The 22,592-nt window shown below is 38.4% G+C and overlaps 1 protein-coding gene across 2 annotated transcripts; it reads right to left on the reverse strand.

Annotated features, from left to right (window-relative positions):
- Positions 1-8: 8 nt before the first annotated feature.
- Positions 9-19,124, reverse strand: LOC145991201 (uncharacterized). 2 transcript variants are annotated; one of them, XM_083127095.1, is made up of 6 exons: positions 19,030-19,124; positions 15,951-16,128; positions 10,879-10,938; positions 8,627-8,677; positions 2,239-7,800; positions 9-117 (listed from the first exon to the last, which is right to left on the reverse strand). In XM_083127095.1, the coding sequence occupies exons 1-6, from the start codon at positions 19,069-19,071 to the stop codon at positions 113-115; spliced, it is 5,898 nt and encodes a 1,965-aa protein (XP_082983221.1). In that variant the 5' UTR covers positions 19,072-19,124; the 3' UTR covers positions 9-112. The 2 variants fall into 2 exon arrangements, with proteins under 2 accessions (XP_082983221.1, XP_082983222.1); XM_083127096.1 differs by lacking the exon at positions 8,627-8,677.
- Positions 19,125-22,592: the final 3,468 nt, after the last annotated feature.

The following is a 22,592-nucleotide window of genomic DNA, read 5'->3' on the forward strand; positions in this document are numbered from 1 at the left end:
TCATTAAATATTTTTAAGAGAGCTCTTTATTTTTTTCTATTTTCTACAAAATATACACCATTCTAGAACATCCTTTGGACCTATAATCTTAGGCGCTAATAAGGTGATGGGCTCAACCTGAAAAAATACACATGGATTGTTATTATGGGAAATTATAAAAGTTCAGTTCATTGATAGGTTCTGAGTTAAATCGAGAAGAATACATGGAACAATACACAGGCATATGTGTAAGATACGTATTCAAATTAAGGTAGAATTTGTATAAATAATGATGACAAAAATAACAAAATTACATTACATTAAATAGTATCCATTAGTTTTTATTTTTCTTTCTCTTAGAGCTCTCAAATTTACTTATTTATTGGACTCGACAAGTACCCCTTATTGCAGGGGTTTACAAACTTTTTCGTTTCACGGCGCCTTAGTGTTTCGGGATTTTTCCGCGGCGCCCAAGTCGGAATGTAGGCCTATCTGACACATGGAACGCTCAGTTAGTTTGCTTGCCTTAAGTTAAAAAAACGACAACACATATTTCAAATTCACAAACATTTTATGTGTAAAATGTACTAAATAAGCACATATTTGGAACAATCGTATCATTTCAATGAAAATATTGGAACATTTCGTGGCGCCTCAGGGCGTTAAATATATTTATATATATTTTATTATATAATTGATTTGCGCTTGCAAAAGTTAGCATTCCATTTCATTAACAAATTATATGTTTATACTCAAGTTGTTAACAGTTGCTTTACTGAATGCTCTTAGGTTCAAGAGAAGATGTTAATCGTCTTGTTCTTTATTATAAACTAGTTGAGTACCCGGCGTTGCCCGGGTGTTTAATGAATTCTAACTATAGCGTAAAATGTAACTAATTATATTTAAAGTATTTAAAAGTATAAGTACAGTATACAAATTATGAACTAATGTCTTTTTTAAATTCACTATAATAAAAATTTAACAACAATTTCTGAACAACATTTTTAGTTCCAACTACAGCAGCAAGAATAAATAAATTGAACGGCATTGGGAGTGTCACTATTCATCATAGCGACCTAGAAAACTATGGATTCCACACCAATATTGGTCGTTTTACATGTCACCCCCTTCCCACCCCCACCCGTAGGGGTACTAGAGATGTCTTGGAGTTGAACGACATTGGGAGTGCCACTATTCATCTTAGCGACCCCGAAAACTATTGATTCCACACTAATATCGGTCATTTTCGATTATTTTTACATGTCACCCCCTTCCCACCCTCACCCCTAGGGGTGGCAGGGGTGTCTTTGCCCCACAGTATTTCTTTCCAGATTGCAAGTGATACGTGTACCAAGTTTAGTTGAAATAGCTCCAGGCGTTCGAGAGTTATGTTGGAACAAACATACACATATACACACATACATCAATTTTTATATATTAGATTTATTGTATCTCTCGCGCATATACGGTGGTGGATCTATCGATATCGAAGATTCAGGACTCGTCCTCTCGACTAGTGCATAGGTGCTCTTTTGTGTATTCATCTAATCGTAATTAACCCCCCCTTTTCACTACAATCTGCAGAAAATCGAAGAAAAATATGAAAAATACTAATACAAACTACATATATATATATATATATATATATATATATATATATATATATATATATATATTTGATTCAAAGTTAAACGTGGAAAGTTTGGGTCTAAATAAAATTGATTCTGTATTATTCGAATCCGTATCAGGGAATGCGCAAGATGGTTTTATATCCACTAATTGTGACTGGACCTACAGTTTAAAGTGGAATCCAAACTACTGTGCAAGGTACCTTCACAGAGATCTACCCCCTTGATACCAGGACGACACAATTACTAATCGGGGAGACCGTAACGCCAAAGAGGATAACTCCATGTGGCGAACGATATAAGTCAGGGGAAGAAATCTTTAGGAATAGAAAAACTATGAATAGAATGCTTAGATCGAAGGTAGATGTAGCCGGCCCCCGTGGCGGAGTGGTTATCACATCGCGCTAACCATCGCGAGCAGGGGTCCCTGGTTCGAATCCCGGCCTGGGCATGGATGTTTGTGAGTGTCCATTCCTAAAATTCATCATATCATCACTCATCCTCATCTTAGCAAATTAGCCAAAAGTGGCACAAAAGTCGAAGTAAAATAAAGTAAATAAATCAATCGATCGACCGAAGGTAGAAGTGTTCGAACAATCGTGAAATGTTGAAAATTTAGACATTATCTTACCTTGTTTGCCTTCAGAGAGATAGTCGCCCATGTACTCATTGTTTGCTTGCCGGTTATTAGGTGGTTTGGAGTTCGGTCCAGGGTTGTTTCGGTTCATGCTTAGCAGAGTCTGAGTTCGCTGGAGTTGTTGTTGGTGAGTTATTTGCTGCAAGGTCATCTTGTGCTGCGTAATGCCGCCTTGAAATCCGTTGAAGCCCATTCCAAGTGGCAGAGGGTTCTGGACGAGGTTGACAGCACCTCCACCGCCAAACTGGAACAACGGGTTAATGGCATTTCCACCAAACATTTGGCCTCCTCCGCCCTGGGCCACGCTCAGGGAAGATCCGAAGGCGGGTGCTTGCGAGAAGGGCTGACCGAAGGAGCCCCCAAACGTTCCTAAGTTCATATTCGTCTGGCCAGCTCCATACCCATTGCCCATCTGACTCTGTACACCGAAAAGTCCATTGTTTATTCCCATCTGTCCCAAGCCGAAGTTCCCTTGCCCGCTAACGCCAGATCCTCCTACCCCTAAACCAACTTGATTGTATTGGGAAAGAGGAAACTGGTTGTATCCGTCAATAAAGCCGCCGATTTGTTGGTTCGGTACAGAAGAAAATCCCATTGGTGCTATTGTAGGTGAAACTTTGTTCTCGTACTGTTGAATGTAAGTGATTGACGAGCCAAAATCCGGTTGCCTGACTGGGTACTGAGCTTGAAGACCTAATGGAGGAACGAAGGCATTCCAGTTGTTAATTGCATTATATCCTGTGCTGCCCCCAACAATATTATTGACGTTCACAACAGAATTTTGTAAAGAATTCTGATACAAGGCGTTCATATTCGGTGGAGGCGGGAACTGTGTTCCAGTTTGCAAGATATTCTGACCACCGCCCATTTGCATAGTATTTATATTTGTATCAAGCCGTCCTTCTTGATTGTAACTCAAAGAACTAGGGAGTTTAAAAAGGTATCCATGTTCCATCGACGATAACATAGAATTTTTGTTATCCACATCTTCGCCTAGATCAGTTTTCGCATATTGCAGATCGACTTCTTGAGGAGGCTGATATATACCTTCTTGAATTGCAGGCGGTGAAATCTCTTCTTTGATCTCAGATTGAAGGCCGCCGGAACTTCCCTGAAGATTATTTTCCATGTTTACACCTGGCAGTTCTTGATATTGCTGATATCTTTCTTCATTTATAATTTCTGGCGATGGAACATATTGTGTTTCAGTACCAGTTTCCACATTGGGAGGCATTTCGTTCACATTTCCTTGCCAGTTATTCTCTACGTCAGTTGGCCCTGGCAGCTGCTCAAACTGTTGATATCCTCCTTCTTGAAGTTGAGTTTCAGTATTTGGTTCCTGATATGCACCAACTTCAAATTGGTTATCGGTGAATGGTAGAGGTTCCACGTTTGTACCAGTTTCAAAAGAACTTGTTGGTAATTCCTGATATCCACCAACTTCAAATTGGTTATTGGTGAATGGTAGAGGTTCCACGTTTGTACCAGTTTCAAAGGAAGTAGTTGGCAATTCCTGATATGCACCAACTTCAAATTGGTTATCGGTGAATGGTAGAGGTTCCACGTTTGTACCAGTTTCAAAATAACCTGTTGGTAATTCCTGATATCCACCAACTTCAAATTGGTTATCGGTGAATGGTAGAGGTTCCACGTTTGTACCAGTTTCAAAGGAAGTAGTTGGTAATTCCTGATATGTACCTTCTTGAGCCCAATTATCAATGGTTGGTAAAGGTTGCATATTACTATCAGTTTTAGGGTCACTAATTGTTGGAAGTTCCTGATATGTGGTTTCTTGAATTTGATTTTCAGTGTATGGTAGAATTTGCCTGTTCACATCTGTTTCAGGAGGAGTAATAATTGGTAATTCTTGATATGACACTTCTTGCCCTTGATTATAAACGTGTGGAAAAGGTTCTACGTTTATTAGACTTTCAGATGAACTAATTGGCAATTCTTGATATGCGCCTTCCTGAACTATGTTGTCAATGAATTGTGGAGGTTGTACGTTTATACCAGTTTCAATATCACCAATTGGTGGAAGTTCCTGATATGCGACTTGTTGAATTTGATCGGTGTATGGCAACACTTGTAGGTTCATATCAGTTTCAAGAGGGGCAATTTGTGGTAATTCCTGATATGGTACTTCTTGAATTTGATCGGTGTATGGCAACACTTCTCGGTTCATATCAGTTTCAAGAGGGGCAAATTGTGGTAATTCTTGATATGGTACTTGTTGAATTTGATCGGTGTATGGCAACACTTGTAGGTTCATATCAGTTTCAAGAGGGGCAATTTGTGGTAATTCCTGATATGGTACTTCTTGAATTTGATCGGTGTATGGCAACACTTGTAGGTTCATATCAGTTTCAAGAGGGGCAAATTGTGGTAATTCTTGATATGGTACTTCTTGAATTTGATCGGTGTATGGCAACACTTGTAGGTTCATATCAGTTTCAAGAGGGGCAATTTGTGGTAATTCCTGATATGGTACTTCTTGAATTTGATCGGTGTATGGCAACACTTCTCGGTTCATATCAGTTTCAAGAGGGGCAATTTGTGGTAATTCTTGATATGGTACTTCTTGAATTTGATCGGTGTATGGCAACACTTCTCGGTTCATATCAGTTTCAAGAGGGGCAAATTGTGGTAATTCTTGATATGGTACTTCTTGAATTTGATCGGTGTATGGTAGCATTTGTGCGTTCATGTCTGTTTCAAGAGGGACAATTTGTGGTAATTCCTGATATGGTACTTCTTGAATTTGATCGGTGTATGGTAGCATTTGTGCGTTCATGTCTGTTTCAAGAGGGACAATTTGCGGTAATTCCTGATATGGTACTTCTTGAATTTGATCGGTGTATGGCAACACTTCTCGGTTCATATCAGTTTCAAGAGGGGCAAATTGTGGTAATTCTTGATATGGTACTTCTTGAATTTGATCGGTGTATGGTAGCATTTGTGCGTTCATGTCTGTTTCAAGAGGGACAATTTGTGGTAATTCCTGATATGGTACTTCTTGAATTTGATCGGTGTATGGCAAAAGTTGTAGGTTCATACCAGTTTCAGAAGAACCAGTTGATGGCCATCCTTGATATGAGCTTTCTTGATTTTGATTTTCAAGGTATTGGGGAAATTGAACATCCACACCAGTTTCAATTGGTAATTCCTGATATGTTTGTTCTGAGATTGGATTATCTGTAAACGGTGGAGGTTGTAAATTTAGGCCAGTTTCAAAAGAACCTGAAATTGCATTCGAATTTGCTTGCCAATTATTTTCTATCCCTGATGGCATTTCTTGAAATGGTTGATATATATTTTCCTGATTTTCATATTTAGGTATTTGATATTGTTGCTGCATGTCAGGTTCAAAATTCCAAGAGATTTCATTGAAATTTCCTCCCCAATTATCCATTCCAGAATTTTGGGGTAATTCTTGATATGTGTCTTCTGGAAATGAATTTTGAGTGTTCGAAAGAACTTGCGTGTTTACACCCCTGTCCAAGTTGCCAAATGTTCCGTAAGAATTATCTTGCCAATTATTGTTTATGCCAGTTGATGGTAGGTCAGTCTCGCATGGAATCTCTGGATACATGTTATTCATTGTAGCTTGATATCCACTTTCAGCGTCCGTTGCTGACATTAAGGGATATTGAAGTGCTGTTATGTCGGTGCCCAGATTTTCTCCTACAAAGCCAGTGTTTTCATACCCACCAAGTATTTCGTTCTGGCTCTGGTCTGTGAATCCCAATTCTGTTGATGAAGCGCCGCCTGATGTGAATTGTGATTCTTGTCCCGGGAATGTTAACCACTCTTCATTCATTGGTGCATAATTTTCTTGCATTCCTGTTTGTAAGTCTGTGATCGGAACCTCATTTGGAAATGTTTGCGCTGGTTCGTAGGGGGAGATGGAACCAACTTGGCTAACCTCGCTCATTTCGGGCATTGGTATAAAATTTTGATCTGGAATACGTGGAACTTTTGGCTGAACTTGATCTTCATTGCCTGTAAAATAGTTCTCATAAGCTGACACTACATTAGGAACTATATTACCGAATAAATTTTGCTGAACGTATTCGGGAACTTGAAAATTTCCCAGAACATTACTGACAAAGTTTTTGCCCTTTTCAACAATATCACCTGCTGCGTTTACAAGACTGGCAAATGTGGAGTTGTTGCTTAGATACGGCACATTCTCGTCAGTCTCTAACACGGTCTTTGCTTGAGGTCTGTCTGAATCTTGGACGAGGTTAATGTCCTGCCCACCATCGGCATAACCAAAAGCATTTGCAGTGGTAGTGACTTGTTCATTTCCCATTGGCATAAATTCAGCTGGTTTTATCGGGTTTTCTTCTTGGAAGTAGTTCACGTCATTACTGATTTGGTTACCTCCGTCGAAAGTGACAGGAGGGAAAAGCGAATCTTGAGGTTGATAGTTTTGCATTTGTTCTCCTCCAAATCCTTGTTCTACATAGTTTGGTAGGTCTGGTGTGGTCTGTATTGTATTATCTTTGGGTTCAATTTTTAGGATCCCTTTACACAGTTCAATTAGGTCATTTCCCTTAATTTCAAGTGTGTCTTCTGAAATCTTCTGACTGTTTGGAATAGTTGTTTCAATACTGTCTGGTGGTGTTAGAATAATTGAGAGAGATTTATCTCCTTCGTTATTCACTGCATTGATAGGCTTCTGATAAAGGTTGTCGCCTGAAGAAGGTGATAATTCGTAGGACGAAATTGCTCCGCTGGAACTAAAAGAACTTCCATCGGCAATTGTAGGCAAGGCTGTCATTCCAGGAATTCCCATTCCTTCCCTCGAAGGTAATTCTTCGGGAAGACTGTTTTCAGCATTGCCCTGTGCCATGCTCATTGCTTCTGATGCGGCTCCAGTTATCAACGACAATGACTTAGTCAAGTCATCGTTGCCGCTCGTCACTAGTTTGGCCATTGTTTCCACAGGATCTAACGTAACGTGGGTCCCTGGAATATAATTGTCTTCAATATCGGAATCATCATATTCTTCCGAGTAGTCAATGCCTTCGTCGTATGCCGGTTCTTCAGAGTAACCCAAACCATTTCCTGGAGAAGACAAGTCATCGAAGTCTCTCAAACCACGTCGTTTTGAAGCGCCTCCTTTTCTCCGAGAAGATTTCCCGTATAACAGTCGATTGGAGGAAGGGGGTTTGCGCCATGGTGCTAATCTATTAAATCCTACTTCCCTGTTACTTTTACCAGGACTTCCCGGCAGAAACCGATTACTGTTCATTCCTTGTGGTCGCGAAAATGGGATACCTGGATTGACCAATTGCCTTCTTTTATCTGTGGGAATACCAACATGCGGATATTGCGGTTGAGCTTGTGCACCACCTAGAACCCGTCTCCGTAACTTCTGTGCACCCACTCCGTTTCCCTTCTTCCGTGCTGCTCTGTATGGATTGTCCCATGGTTCTGGGAAAGGCCTTGGCTGTAGTTGAGAATTGCTTCTCTTATTCCTTGGAAACCCTAGCTGATCAGTTGGTTGTCCTACTTGGCGTTTTAACACATAAGGATCCTTCCAAGGAGCTGTAAGAGGAGAAAATTGAAACTCTACACATGAGTCAGGTACTCAATTCTATTTTTCCTAATTTAGTTATGTCTAATTTTCCACCTTTTAGTTTAATCTCTACGATGGGGATGGATTAAGGATTGCTGAATTAGATCAGCGAAGAATGAAGAAGAATACCATTGCCTTGCCTGGGATATGATTGCCAGAGTGATATATATATTTTTTGTAGATTCGGATTCATATCAAACAAAAAAGCTTGAAATATGCCTTAAAATATACGTATTATGAACCACAGAGAATAGTACAAAAATCTTCAAGATGGTTTCAACACATGGCATTGATCTTATTATTCTGCTTTATAAGAATGTTGGTATTACTAGAAGAGTTAACTCTGCCAGTATTGTCTGTTGTCCGTCAGTTTGTTCGACCAGGAAATTTGGTAGTGCATATACATGGATAATTTTAAGTACCAGTAATGATTTTAGCCTTAGGAATATGCAATTCTATGTAGTGAGCCTACTATTTATTCAAGACCTAACCTTTACTGTGTATTTCTGCACTGCAATACCATGTGTAAGAATGACAGGCTGAAAGTGTTGTTTTGAAAGGGTGTCCAAACTATGGAATTAGAAATTAATCGGTATCTGGCCTTTGCCATTTAAAAATGCATGGAAACATGGAAAGTTTTACCATGTGTGAAGGTACCGCATTTTATAAGTATCTCCACTGTCCTTTTTCCTATACATACACATATATGTATTTATGGAGTGGTTGATTTACTATGTTTCGAAATATACTGAAAAATATAAATACATAATTACTCGATATTATTTATGAAAGTACCTCCTCCATCGATCTGGGAAAACCGACCACGTGCAGGAATAGAAGTTGCTCCTGTAACGAAAATGAATTTTTGTTTCTCAGTAGAGTTGCATAGAATTCTAATGTAATGTTTATACATGTTTTAATGGTATATAACATTACAACCGGAAGTCTGTATGAGCTACGTAGGCGAAGGGATAATCTATCTGATTGTGGTGGTGTAGCGTGTTCAAAACCATTCCTCGTTGTGTGATTATCGAGAAAGAGAGATATTACATGCCTGTTATGCTTTTTGCATGGACGTCTTGGAATCTTCTAGTTGAAATTGGCAACGTAATGAAACAAGTCTTGAAGTTTTCCTTGTGAAGAATGATGAACGGATTCTCAAAGATTGTTGACCCGAAGAGTTCTGGAAAAGTTTCCGAGCCTTCGACAGGTAACGTCACTGATCTTCAGCGTAGAAGTGAAGATGAAATTAGCTCTTGAACGCTTGGAAAGCTTTCCAGAACTCACCTGGTCGATAGCCCGAGATAATCTATTTATCATGACAGTGTAAATATCTAACAAACGAAGTATTTACTAATGAATAAGACTCATGTTTATTTGTGGTACTAAGTCGTCGAGATTAGCGAAAAGTAAAAGAAAAATATTTCGAGTGGAAAAGGGTTAAATGGACGTCAATCTTACTGATTCATTAGCTATCCCAATACCAATTTTCCAAGGAACATTGTCGTGTTATAATTTATTTGTTGCTACCTTTAATAAGCTATTGTTGTGCACTTCATGTTCTACAATAACAACAAATCAGTTAATGTTTGTGCATGAAACGTAAAACCTCCACGGAATGAATAATTAAATCAAGACTGCTCGGATATATTGTTACAGTGTGCAATAAGAAGGTGTATGGTTCTGGTACGATCTTCGTATTCTCCATACCAACAACAAGATTCAAATATAAACATGTCTCTTATTCACTGTAGCGTTACGAATGAGAGAATACTAACAATTAACGAGAATTGTCCGTTCTTTTATGCTTTTTTAGTTACCGATGTTGAAGAAACATTTCTCACCTCATAGGAGAAAAGAAGAAGAAAAATTGATGTAACGAATTGTAGAAGACATTGTGCTATTAAGTGTTTCATTCGACTGGGAAATCAGAGTTTAATACATTTATGTACCAAACGCTCGTTTTCACAAGAATGATCTTCTGCGCCTTATTTCAAAGGTCAAATCACACTTTCGTATTTATATTGACAATAATTTAGTGTCTCTAATGCCTAAGCTAAGCATATGTTGTCAATGAAAACTGACGAGAATTGTCAGTATCTTATAGTCGGCGCAGACATTTTGGATTCTATGCACGCTAAACTATTGGTTTTGTTGCTACTATGCTGCATACGAAGATATACCTGTGTATATAGTTTTATTATAAATATGGTGTTCACTGAGGATTCGTAATATGTGCGCCCACAGGGAGGGTCAAGAAGGATTATGTGTTTCCTTTGCTCCTACGTATTGTATCCTCCTCCCTTTCATTTGTATCTCTATATTTCTCTTCCTCTTCTATCTCTCTCCCTTTCCTCCCTTCTCTGTATTAGTATCTCTTTGTTAGCACTTACCTCCTCACTTCTTGAGTAGGGTGACCCTTTTCAAAGACACCCAAGTGTCGACTTCCCTTCTACGTTATAAACCTTGGACTGGAGTTTGCAGACTAACGAGGCTCTGAACTAAGAGCCAGTATAATTCTCTGTGGAGCTCATGTTATGTCGTCCATATATGTTTGTCCTTTCATCCATTACATCTTATTACCATTCATCCTCATCTTCGCGAGTAGCCAAAAGTGGCAGAAAAGCGACGTGAAAGCCTTCGGAATGCCTTCTTTGTCAGGTTTTGGCCTCTTTAACACAAATGCACTGCAAATGTAACATTTTCGCTAAGAGAACCAAACCTAATAACGAAGGCATTTAGCCTAACAATGAAAGCATTTCTGATGTCAGAACACGAAGGTTCTAGAGGCTTGTGCGATAAGTGAGACTCTACTCCCTGTTACTTTCTCTGTGCACAGACGACGGAAAATAGCATTGTCAAATTGACTATTACCATTTCCCTAGCCTTTGTTTTATGTGATTTGAAGTTCGAGAATATAAAAACGACGAACGAGCACTAAAGTTCAATAATAGAGAACGAAATTAAGAATGTCTGTAATTGTTGTAACACTAACACACACACAGCAGTACAGTAATGTATGTACCAAAATGTCTGCATTGACTTACCTTCGGGTTCTACCTGGTTATATGCATCAAGGTCGTTTCCATAATTGTTTCCATCAGTTCCTGCGGATAGAACATTCTTAAGTATTTTGAGTGTAAAGAGAAGTGATTATGCTTACTGCTGTCAAAGCGTCACTGGCAGTGGCAGGATGCCCGCCCGCATTTTGGTAAACGTTTAACCTCAGTGGTATTTAAATTGTGTTAATACCACTGAAGTCAAACGTTGGCCAAAATTTGGACCACCTTAGACCACTCTTTGTATTGCTTTAACAGTTTTTTACAGTGTAGGGTAAATTAGGGTGAATCGGGTCACAAAATCAAATTTAAAATGTCTGAAATGTAGTAGTTATAAAGGGATCCTTGATCTATAACTGCGAATAACTAACATTATTTTACGTTTTCTAATTTTTTGCCCTCAGCATTTTGACTACAACTCTGCATGACCCTATTCACCCTTAAGAGTTTTGGGTGAATCGGGTCATATCTGAGGGTGAAACGGATCAGTCACCTAACATTGAAATATGCAATGTTGGTCTTTAATTTCCAAAATAAACCTTATGTTCAGTGTAGGGCCTTATCTTTGTTCGCACACCTTCCACAAATACACTTTCTACTTCCTTGCGCATATACATATTTGAGCACCTGTGGTTGTTAAGACAGACTTTGTTCGTTCAGATGATAAACACCTATGGAACGCAAACCACTTTCTGCGATAGCTGGAGTTTCTACCATCAGCCATGCTGTCTTCAAAAGGCTTCCAAACGCGAAAGTATTTACTCCTCCCCCCTCCCGTATTGCTTATGAAGTTATTGTACTCGGAGAAGTAATAGGATTTAGGGGCTTGAAAAACGAACAATCCAAAAGCTGCAGTCGATGTGTCGTATGGCTTTGGTAGACATATCACGTGTGTGTCGTTCTTCTCACAAAACTTCAATGCGTTGTAGTGTTGATCCTATTTACCCCAAAGTACAATATTTTCCTGTTAGTCAGTTGGATACAGTGTAACGGCGACAAAAATGGCTGAAACCTCATAACCTCATTTAGAATAACCAAATACTATGTCACGCACAAATGTTCTTTAAAATATCCCATGTTGTACAATAAAACCTTAATAAATACACTTAGGTATGTTTAAAACACAGTTCAATTTCTCTTCTTCCCTTCAACACGAGTACTTTCTGTAGTTTTTAGCAGTTCCAAATACACTACTTTTTGGTAGTTTCTACGTTTACTAGATGCTATAAGTTCCAAATTTCACAACCTGACGAAAGCACTTGCTTCAGATCGTTTGGTTTTGTGCGGGAGAGAGAATTTCAAAAGTGACCTTATTCACCGTATGGCCCGATTCACCTTAAGTTACAATACTGTTGTCTATGTTTCCATAACTATTGGTACATGCATACTTTTTGAGGAGGCCCGTAGCGAGGGCTAGGGGACTGAATCCTAGGGCGCCATACATTTTTTTAAAAAAATTTAGAATATGCGCAGAGAAATTTACACTTGGCAAAGGTATATAATCTTTTAATATACTGATGGAATTTTATGTTATCCAGAAACGGAAAACAGTGTTCATCGGACACTAAGGCATAACGCCGAGAGAATTAAGTGGTTAACTTTCGATCTCGCCACCAAAGTTTCCGGGTTCGAGTCCCGGACTGGTTCTTTGTGAGTGTCCCTGTCTACGTATTATTTCCAGTGAGCAAACTTAAAAACATTTCTATTATTGTTTATAGTTGTTTGTTTATTGTCATAAGAAACATATTACACTGCAGGGCGATAGATATTTTTATAGAATACAAGCTGATTACCCGGCGTTGCCCTGTTATATATTTATCCCAATCTTCTATGAAAGTTGCCCGTGGGAGAAACATGGCGAACTTAAATCCACTCCGCAGTACTTAATAGACTGCCCCTGACTTGTTGATCGTGATCAAGAAAGAAAGTCTCTCTCTCTCATATGTCATCGTGAATGTCATCAATTTGCTTAGCGACTCCGAAAACTATAGATTCGAAACTAATGTAGGTCATTTTTCACATTTTATTTTTCACCCCCTTTCACCCTCCCATGCCGATAGGTGATGAACTTGGAGTTGAACGGCATTCGGAGTGTCACTATTCATCTTAGCGACCCCGATAACTATGGATTCCACACTAATATCGGTCGTTTTTTTATAATTTTTACATGTCACCTCCTTGCCACCCCCACCCCTAGGGGTGCCAGGGGTGTCTTACCCCCACAGTACTTGTTTCCAGATTGTAAGTCGTATGTGTACCAAGTTTGGTTGAATTGCTCTAGGCGTTTGAGAGTTATGCCGGAACAAACATACATACGCGTACATATACATGGTGCTCGGAAATTCCCCTTACAACATTCTAGGGCTAGAAGAGGGGACTGAGTAGACAATATTTGGAATGGGAACCCATGTCCGGAAACGTTCCGTTTCCGTGCTACAACCATGACAATGTGTCGGTTGTACCTGTGTTGGTATGCAACCGGGTAGGCAGTACATGACGTCAGAATATCACCTGATGGCACGTGACGTCTACAAATTGTTGCTTTCCACTGTCGACACAGGTGTTGATCAATGAATAGTAAGTTTCTTTTTTGTTCCCTTGGCATTGTTACCAAATAAATTTGTTTGTATTATAGACTGAGTCACACGTCATTCACTTCTGTACCTTACGTAACACCTCATTTCACATGGTTGTAATAAATGATTACACTTTAGGTCATCAGGTGATCTTCTGACGTCATATACTAACTACCCGGTTACATAACAACACAGGCACATCCAACACATTGTCATGGGTTCCTATTCCAAATATTGTCTACTCAGTTCCCTCTACTAGCCCTAGGAGTTTGTAAGGGGATTTTCCGAGCACCCTGTATAGGCTACACACATACATACATTTATATAGGAGGGTTATTTTTTAAGTTAGGTCCGTTTTGCAATAAAAACGAAGTAAGTAAATTTAAAAAAAACATTTATTTTCTGAACTTACATACACTACTCTATTTGCTACATAATTCCGTGCCGGTATAAACATTTATCGTGACGAACTACAAGTTTTTGGATACCCTCCTCATATAACTCTGTCGCCTTAGATGATAGCCAGTTACTCACGGTCCTTTACACTTCTTCATCAGTATCTCAACGGTTGCCGTCCAATAAGGTCTTCAGATGGCGGAAGAGGTGGTAGTTGCTAGATGCAAGGTCTGGACTGTATGCGGATGATGACCTGATCGAATCTTTTGGCTGGGAAGTGTTCGATCATCCGCATACAGTCCAGACCTTGCATCTAGCAACTACCACCTCTTCCGCCATCTGAAGACCTTATTGGACGGCAACCGTTGAGATACTGATGAAGAAGTGAAAAGGACCGTGAGTAACTGGCTATCATCTAAGGCGACAGAGTTATATGAGGAGGGTATCCAAAAACTTGTAGTTCGTCACGATAAATGTTTATACCGGCACGGAATTATGTAGCAAATAGAGTAGTGTATCTAAGTTCAGAAAATAAATGTTTTTTTTAAATTTACTTACTTCGTTTTTATTGCAAAACGGACCTTACTTAAAAAATAACCTCGTATATATAGATATTTGTCTTATGTGATGTGTAATGGTTAATGTGCTAACAAGCATTCAAACACAACTTTAGAAAAAGTAGGTTTCTTCATTGTATACCGGACATAAAACTTTATCTTCAACACACCGAGAATGGAATACCTTGCTGTTTCTTTATCACAAAAGGAACAACATTATTACCACGGAGAATTTTATTAGAGAGTCTTCTTTATAATGGAACATTAAATTTATTTTATTGTCATTTGGTATTATATTTTATTGCGTAAAGCTAATTTCATGTTTGATTTTATAAAGTAAACTTTTATTTCTTATGTTTTCTCTTAGTCACGTATCCGGTATTGCATGAATTTGTTTATTTTGGAATCCTCAAAATTTACTACACACATTTAATTTCTTTACGTTCCCAAAAGATTTAAATCTATGAATTTTTACCATTGCACCAATAATGAATGCATCTTAAGTTATCATCTTATACACAATGTTCGAATTAAAGAAACCGTAGATGAGATAGGAGAGGATTTCAGATTTCCACATTTTTTAGAATTTTACCTGATTACTTCGGAAGCCAAGTGTGTTTTTTCGGAGGGAGGGGTGTCGATTTAGTGCTGGCCTCCTCGATGGTGTGGTGGTCACGCAATCGCCTTGTAATCACGGGGTTCCGAGTTCCATACCCGGTGGAGGCACACTGCACTTCGTATCCCAAGTGCTTTGAGGTGTAGGCCCAGTCTCAATTATACTATCTCCACGCTTAAAGTGGACTTAAATTTCGATGATGACTTATATTTTTATGGACTCAGAGAACATAATGCATTTTTTTTTTAAAAAAAAAGCCCATTAGTGTTGTTATTGTTACTATATGCAAACGTATTATCGCGTGACATTTATTGTCAATAGTTACACAGAAATCAAACATTGAATTATACATAGAAAGACCCAGTGTTCATCTTTAACGAACTTATACCTTTATCAGAATTATAAATACAACCCCCCTCCCCACACACATACATACATGCATATAAAGATCAAATTAAAGAGTGTAAGGAGCCAGCCAGCGGAGTGGTTCGAATCCCGGCCTGGCCATGGATGTTTGTGAGTGTCCATTCATCAATTTCATCATGTCATCACTCATCCCCAGCTTCGCAAATTAGCAATATAAAGCAAATAAATCAATCAATATAGGATGTTAGGGTAGACAGCAAAAATGTCAACCCCTCAACCACCCTGGAGAATGGGAGGAAAAGTAAAACAAAAATAGAAATGAATTTATGATTGTGCTACTTATTATAATAAGAGAAATAATTATATTAACATTTTCCTCATCGTCTGGGGATAACAGGCATAATTTTAACCATCATTGACACTACCAGCATTATTTCAATATAGAGAGATTATAGGTGAAACTACGAATAAATGTTACCGCAGACATGATACCACTATACCACATAAGTATTTTGATCTGTTGTAAACATTCTTAAGAAGTCTACTTACCGGGAATTTTCCGCGAGGCTTGTAAAGAATTTCCATTCAATTTGGAGCTCCCATAATGGTTTCGGGGGTTCCCCGTTGGCCACACATTGCGATCGTGCTGGCCAGGGAGGTTGGGGCCAGGTGGTCCTCCTTGAAGTGGGTGAAAACGTTGCAGTGATCTTGTTTGACATATTGTCAACTGAAAGAAAGAAATTTCGCATCGTGTACTTTTGGTACTTCAAAATAGCCGTGCTTCCGAACACATTTCACTCTGAAGAGTCGTGTTTCCGAACAATGGTGTTTTCGAGCTTACAAACAGTCGTGTTTCTGAACATTCCTGGTTCCAAATAGTTGTGCTTCCGAACAATTGTCCTTTCGAGTTTACTAACAGCCGTGTTACCGAACATTCCTGATTCCAAATAGTTGTTCTTCCGAACAATGGTGTTTTCGAGCTTACTAACAGTCGTGTTAACGAACATTCCTGATTCCAAATAGTCGTGCTTCCAAACAGTCGAACAATTACGTTACCAAACAGTCTTACTTAAGTACATTCCTGATTCCGAATAGTTTCGCTGGGGAACATGTTTCGAATAATCGTGTTTTCAAAGATGCTTAATTACATTAGTGTTGCTGAAGAGCCAAGATTCCAAATAATCGTGCTACCGAACAATCATGATTCGGAGCAGTCGTTCTTCCGAATAGCCGTGTTTTCAAACATTAGCAACCTGAATTAGGAACACTTTAGAATATTCCTTATTCTGAATAGTCCTGTTAGAGTTGGCGAGCTGTATCTCTGCGGGTGACCTTGGCTAATTTGTTCAGAAAAAAGCCCGTAGATGCTACCTACTCGCCGTTGAGTGGTCGTCAGCTCTTACAAAGTTAAAGGAGAATGACACCCATTGGCTAAGGCAGCCGGTAGGTCCTCCCTTTGCTACTGCGCAGCTAGTCGTGGTCAAGGTTCACCCGCAAAGATACAACTCGTCCACTCTAGCAAACAGAGGAGTTTCGAACGGTTGTGTTTTCAAACACGTAATTGTGTTTCGGAAGTCTTGTGTTCTCAAACATTCCTGATTTTGAACAGTGGCTTTACCAAACAGTCATTTTTAAAAACATTTTTGAACATTGGGCAGATAACCGCCATCGTTCTTTAAATTTAGAACCTACTACCCCATTTCATCGGTCTAGATTTTATTCATCCATACCCTATGTTATTTGTTCCGAGTGTTACTTGTTTCGTCATGCTTATCTCAGCATAAAGAAAACTTCTGTTGTTTCATTAGCTTTTCTGTGTGTTTTGTAAAGTTCTAGTTGGACACTTAACGTTTAGGTAAGCATAACATTTCAGCACGTTCGCAGTATGGATGAATTTTGCCCTGTTTGCAACAGTAGCATAACTACAATTACATTTAATTAGTTTACAGCTTCAGACGATCAGTGTGAGGTAAAAAAAGGTAAAGTCCTCCCCCGTGCATAGCACCACGCCATGAAGGCGTATTGGGGGTGTGGGGGTAACGCCCCACACTTTCTTGATCCGGTCGTGAGTGGGGGTGATGTGATCAGCATCCCGCCCCTGACCGCCTTTACTCCCCAGGCACCCATGTCATTCGACGCTGGGTGGGCGCCGGGACCGCTTCCAACGTCAGAAATGTTCCCGGATTTGAAATGGCCGGGGATCGATTATACACGGGATAACACACGTATGAACCCACTACAAATGGCGCCACTAGCACTTTATGGGCATATGTCCGCTTAAACTACCGGTATACTCTGCTGATGGAATCGACAGCAGCAGCCTGTATAAAATACGTCTTTTCACTTTTAGCGACGAATGACGAAACAATTATCGACCAAGTGAGATCTGGAGAACATAATTAGCTTTCTGGAGCTAACATCTCTACCTTCAGGGACTGGAGTGAGAATATTCTCTGGGGTTATCGACCAGATGAGTTCAGAAGAAGTTTTAGAGAGCTGACGTCATTATTATAATCAGTGATTCTGTTCCTTAAGATTTTAGCGATATTTAGCTCTCAAAATCTCTGACACCTTTACAGAACACACCTGGTCGATGGCTTTGATGAGAATATATTCTTATTCCCATGAGACTAATGTATTTGAACATTGTTATCCTTTTATAACTTAGAGTTAATTTGGAATTCATAACTGTGATTCGATTGGAAAACAGTTAAGTTACGGCATGTTACGTTAAGTTTATTTAGATTAAGTTGTGTATAGGTTACAAGACTTTTCTTCATTGGTCTACACACTACATACTGTATTCTCTATAATCTTTAATACATCTTTTGTGTGGTTTACCAGTTAAAATACCAAAATATGATTGATAACTGATGTCTTACCAAGTTTTTTTGATAATTATGTACATCGTATGCAGTACCTATTCCACTCCCAAATCTATTTTGTAACTAGCACAATTTCTTTAAAATTCTGTCATTTATCAGTATGTAAGAAGAGGAAAGAATTTCGTGTGTTAAAATATTTGACACATTTACCTAGTAACAGATGCATCTTTATCCCGCAAGTCTTTGGTCTAATGAATGTTTTTGTGATTGACTCATCTTGGCTAATGTGGCTAATGTTTTCATATGGCTTTCGGAAGCTAATTGCAATTCCAATAGAAAGGTCTACAGTTCATTTCAATATGGGCGATAGATGTGTTGGCATAACATGTTGAGTTGGCATCTAGCAGCCGCCATATTGATTTTGCAATTCTGCTGGTGTTCCTTCATGAAGATTTTTTTATGTATTGATTGTTTCTATTTATTTTAAGAAAAAAAATAATGCTAGGATATTTTTTTCTGCAAATACCCGTATGTGTAGTTTGACTTTTCTTTTGAACTATAATATTACTGGGATGTGTATTTGGTACAGCTTCATGAGAAATGTCTTGTACCTTGCTACAGCCTTATTTCTTTCAATTTATAACCCATCTTAGTGGCAACTTTGTGTCAATATGTCTATGTAACCAAGTACCAAATGAGAGAAATAACGAAGCAAACCGGGATATATTATTTTAAGGGATTGTATCAGAGTTTCCCCATTTTTGAATTGTGTTCCCAGAGGACTCGAGTAAGCTACAGATTACCTGGATAATGAAAATCAGTCCCACTGAGCACCAATGCCACATCTTACGACGAAGGAATCATATTTCGATTCGAAAGTTTTCATTTCCAAACCAACTGTTTCCATCACAAGAATATCTAATCTGAATCCGTAGTTCTAAATGTTTACACAAGAACAATCCTTGATCACTGAGTGTACATAACTCATTTTTTAAAATGCTGATATTGCATTGTAATCTGCTAATTACTCGGGTGACACGGCATTAATTGTTGATCAAATAATGTCTCTGCGTCTATTGTTATACTTTTAAAAATGTGCACAACAATTTAAATCAAACTCGTTAGGGTTCCAATACGAAAGAAAGCTAAGTAATTTTGAGAGAAGTTGGTGCAAGGGCAGAAGCATATTCTTATTCATTTAAATTTGGCTTTCATAGTTTTATTTCATTCAAGTGTGTTATTTTCTAAATTATACCGTATCTCACTATCTGCAATTTATGAAATTATCATGCGATAGTTCAAAAAGTAATAAGTGATGAATTCCTGAAAACTGATGCAAGCACAAGAAAATTTTGAAAGAAATGCAACAAATATTATGAAGGATTTTTTGTGAAATCTCTGTCATTGTCTCTTAATAACTGTTTACCTTACTCTTAATTTGGAATATCATATATTGAAATTTGATCCACATATATTCAAGGTTTCCCGGCTTTTGTGGCTACTCGAATCCTTCTTCAGGATTTTTTTGGAGGGAGGGGGGGTTCATTGGGAAAAGTACGTGATTTCAAGTTCAAGCTCGCCCACTATATCACCTTCGCCGCGCCTATGCCTCAGTCGGCGCCCAGCTTTAGTCAGAATTACGCATTAGGAGGTATTTCAAGGCCACTTGATCCGTTTGAAGGTCACTGCTGGTAAAAGGATAGTTTATTCTGGTCTTAAACCAGATATGTGTGACATTTACATGAATTTCGTGAATGCTTGTGCAAACTGTATCAACGGTAACAAGGACGATGTCTCTTCACGGACGTAGCATACACAGAAGTACAGTACATGTCAAGTATTGAGTGTACTGTCTACACAGTCGTATCAGATGAACCTCAAACCAACATGCTTCTAGATGCATTATATGGTGATTGTTCTCCTAAAATATAAATTACACTTGCTTCAGAGAAATTGAGATTTAATACCTTATGAAGATACCACTATGAATTACAATAGTGGATAAGAAAATTCAGGGTTCGTGAACAGGATAGTACTTTGAACGTACGTGATTCCCCACTAGTGAATTTGAAATGGTAAAGGGGGTAGAGTGATACGTAGTTCGATAGGTCTCCTAATTTGTAGGGAATTTTTAAAGCATTTTTTTATTCAAGGCACTGTATTCGAATGTACAGCCACACATTGATTTCTTCCTATGTATAAATACTTAAACATTCATTTTTAGGCGTTCATTTCAATGTGATGTCACACGGCACAAAAAGTCCTCTACAAAATTATATTGGAATTAGGGGCCCTACCCAAACCATTTAGAAGTGTTGAGACATTTCCAGAAAAACCCCGTCCGTACATTACAAAGTTTCATAATGTCAGCATTTGAATCCGTTCTGTGGGCCTTAATGTGGTAACATATAAGGTTTTTATGATTTATTATCAGTTTTGGAAATATCAACTTGTTACGAAACTAGTCTAGTTGAAAGTTACTTACTTACATATTCTTCCCCTTCGTGCTGTTAGGCGACAGGGTCCTTCAGCTATCTGCTACAACTCTTCCTATCTTGTGCCATTCTCTTAACTTCCATTAGTGTCTTCCCTCTTTTAGTGACCATCTCTGACAGGTATTCTTCCAATTCTATCCTAGGTCCTCCCATTTCTCTCCTTCCTTCTGGTCTCTCTTCTATTACTTCTCTTGGTTTGCTTTCTTCTTCCATTCTGATGACATGGCCATACAAGCCTAGTGTTCATCTCTCTACTACCTCTTGCTTCTATTTGAAGCTCTTTCCTAATTTCAGTGATCCTGATGCTATCTTGTTTTGTTTCTCCTACCACTCTCCTGAGGTGTTGCTGTTAACTTTTATGCTTATTTTTGGGCGTTTAGCTTCCTAGAGAATTGTTGATGTAATTATAGTTTTATAAATCCTTATTTGTTGATTTTCTTGTACCTCCATTTTCCTACTATTGTATTACTTATTGGTAATATATTTTGGTTGTTTTTGGAACTCTGTTATTTATTTCTTCTTTTACTTTTCCATCGACTGTTAATATTGTTCGCAAATATTCATATTTATGTACTAGTTCTAGCTGTTCAGCTTGCCACTTTATTTCCAATCTGTCTTTATTGCCTTGCTTTGATATATGCATTACTGTACTCCTCCTTGATCTCACTATCATTTCTCTATCTTGTATTGAGCTGGCCCATTCTATTACTGTATTTTTTTTTGTTCCTGTTTGGTTGGTGTTATTAAAGCTATATCATCTGCATACAGAAGTAATTGTGTATAAACTGGTTTCAGTTTCCTATTGCCAACCTTACATTTTCGAGTTGTTCTTTTACATTGTTTATATATTTGATCCATTAGTATTATGAATAATAAGGGGCTGAGGCCATCTCCTTGTTTAACTCCTTTATTCGTGTTTATTCTCACTATTTCTTTAACTGTCTCATAGACACTTTGTATTCTTCTTACTAGTTTTTTTGACGCTCCTGTTTTCTGTAATGCTGACTATAGTCTAGTTGAAGCAACAACAACAACAATCAGTTTTGGGGCGTCCATTCAAAAACTGTTGAAAAACAACATATTTTTGCCACGAATTCTGTTCGAAACCTATGAAACGAGGTGTCACCATTTTACCCTTAAAATGTTTGAGTTACCTTGCAAGAAGGGAAAACCACATATGATCGAAAATATCACCCATCGACTATCACCCATCGACCCATGCATTTTGGTAAATTGACGTTGCCAGATTCTGAACTTCATGCACTCACGAACCTTTAGCCGCACGCTGTGTTTTGAAGTCTCCATGACAACGAATGATGAAGAGAATCTCTCAACTTACCGAGAGTTAACGTCGCTTATTTTTTTCAATGACTGAAGTGAAAGAAAGCATTCTCTCGGGTTATTGAACAGATAAATTCATGAGAATATTTCGATCTTTGAAGAGACCAAGAAATTTCGACTTCAGAAACTTGCTCTCTATGCTAAGAGGAGTGAAATATTTACAGAACTCACGCCTTTACCAAAATACATAACCGAGCAAAACAAAACTGCATTGATTACTGATTTTTTTATTAAACGCAACATACAGGGTGGGCACAAAGTCGCTTTCCCCAATACATGATGAAATCTTGTTTTGGGAAAAGCGACTTTGTGCCCACCCTGTGTTATGACAAACACTACTTTTTTTCAAATAACAGAAAAAATCATTTATTTATTCAATAACTCATTTATTAATCTTTCTTTGTTTATTATTAGTGACAATGTGTGTCCGCCAGCGCTAAACACAATGAATCAAATGATTTATTAAAATTATGTATGAAAAATACAAATGTAACATAGAAGGATATATGTAAGCAGTAAAGTTCACAGGA

Source organism: Lepisma saccharinum, chromosome 8 (assembly GCF_977018435.1).
Source record: "Lepisma saccharinum chromosome 8, izLepSacc3.1, whole genome shotgun sequence".
In the NCBI taxonomy this organism is placed as follows: domain Eukaryota; kingdom Metazoa; phylum Arthropoda; class Insecta; order Zygentoma; family Lepismatidae; genus Lepisma; species Lepisma saccharinum.

Bases quoted from the DNA above. Each gene is read 5' to 3' on its own strand.
- LOC145991201 (XM_083127095.1), bottom strand. From the start codon at position 19,071: ATGTGGCATTGGTGCTCAGTGGGACTGATTTTCATTATCCAG. The intron at 10,939-15,950 runs GTAAGTAGACTT...TTCTATCCGCAG, and splicing joins AGCCTCGCGGAAAATTCCCG to GAACTGATGGAAACAATTAT. The intron at 7,801-8,626 runs GTACTTTCATAA...CTCCTCTTACAG, and splicing joins TTCCCAGATCGATGGAGGAG to CTCCTTGGAAGGATCCTTAT.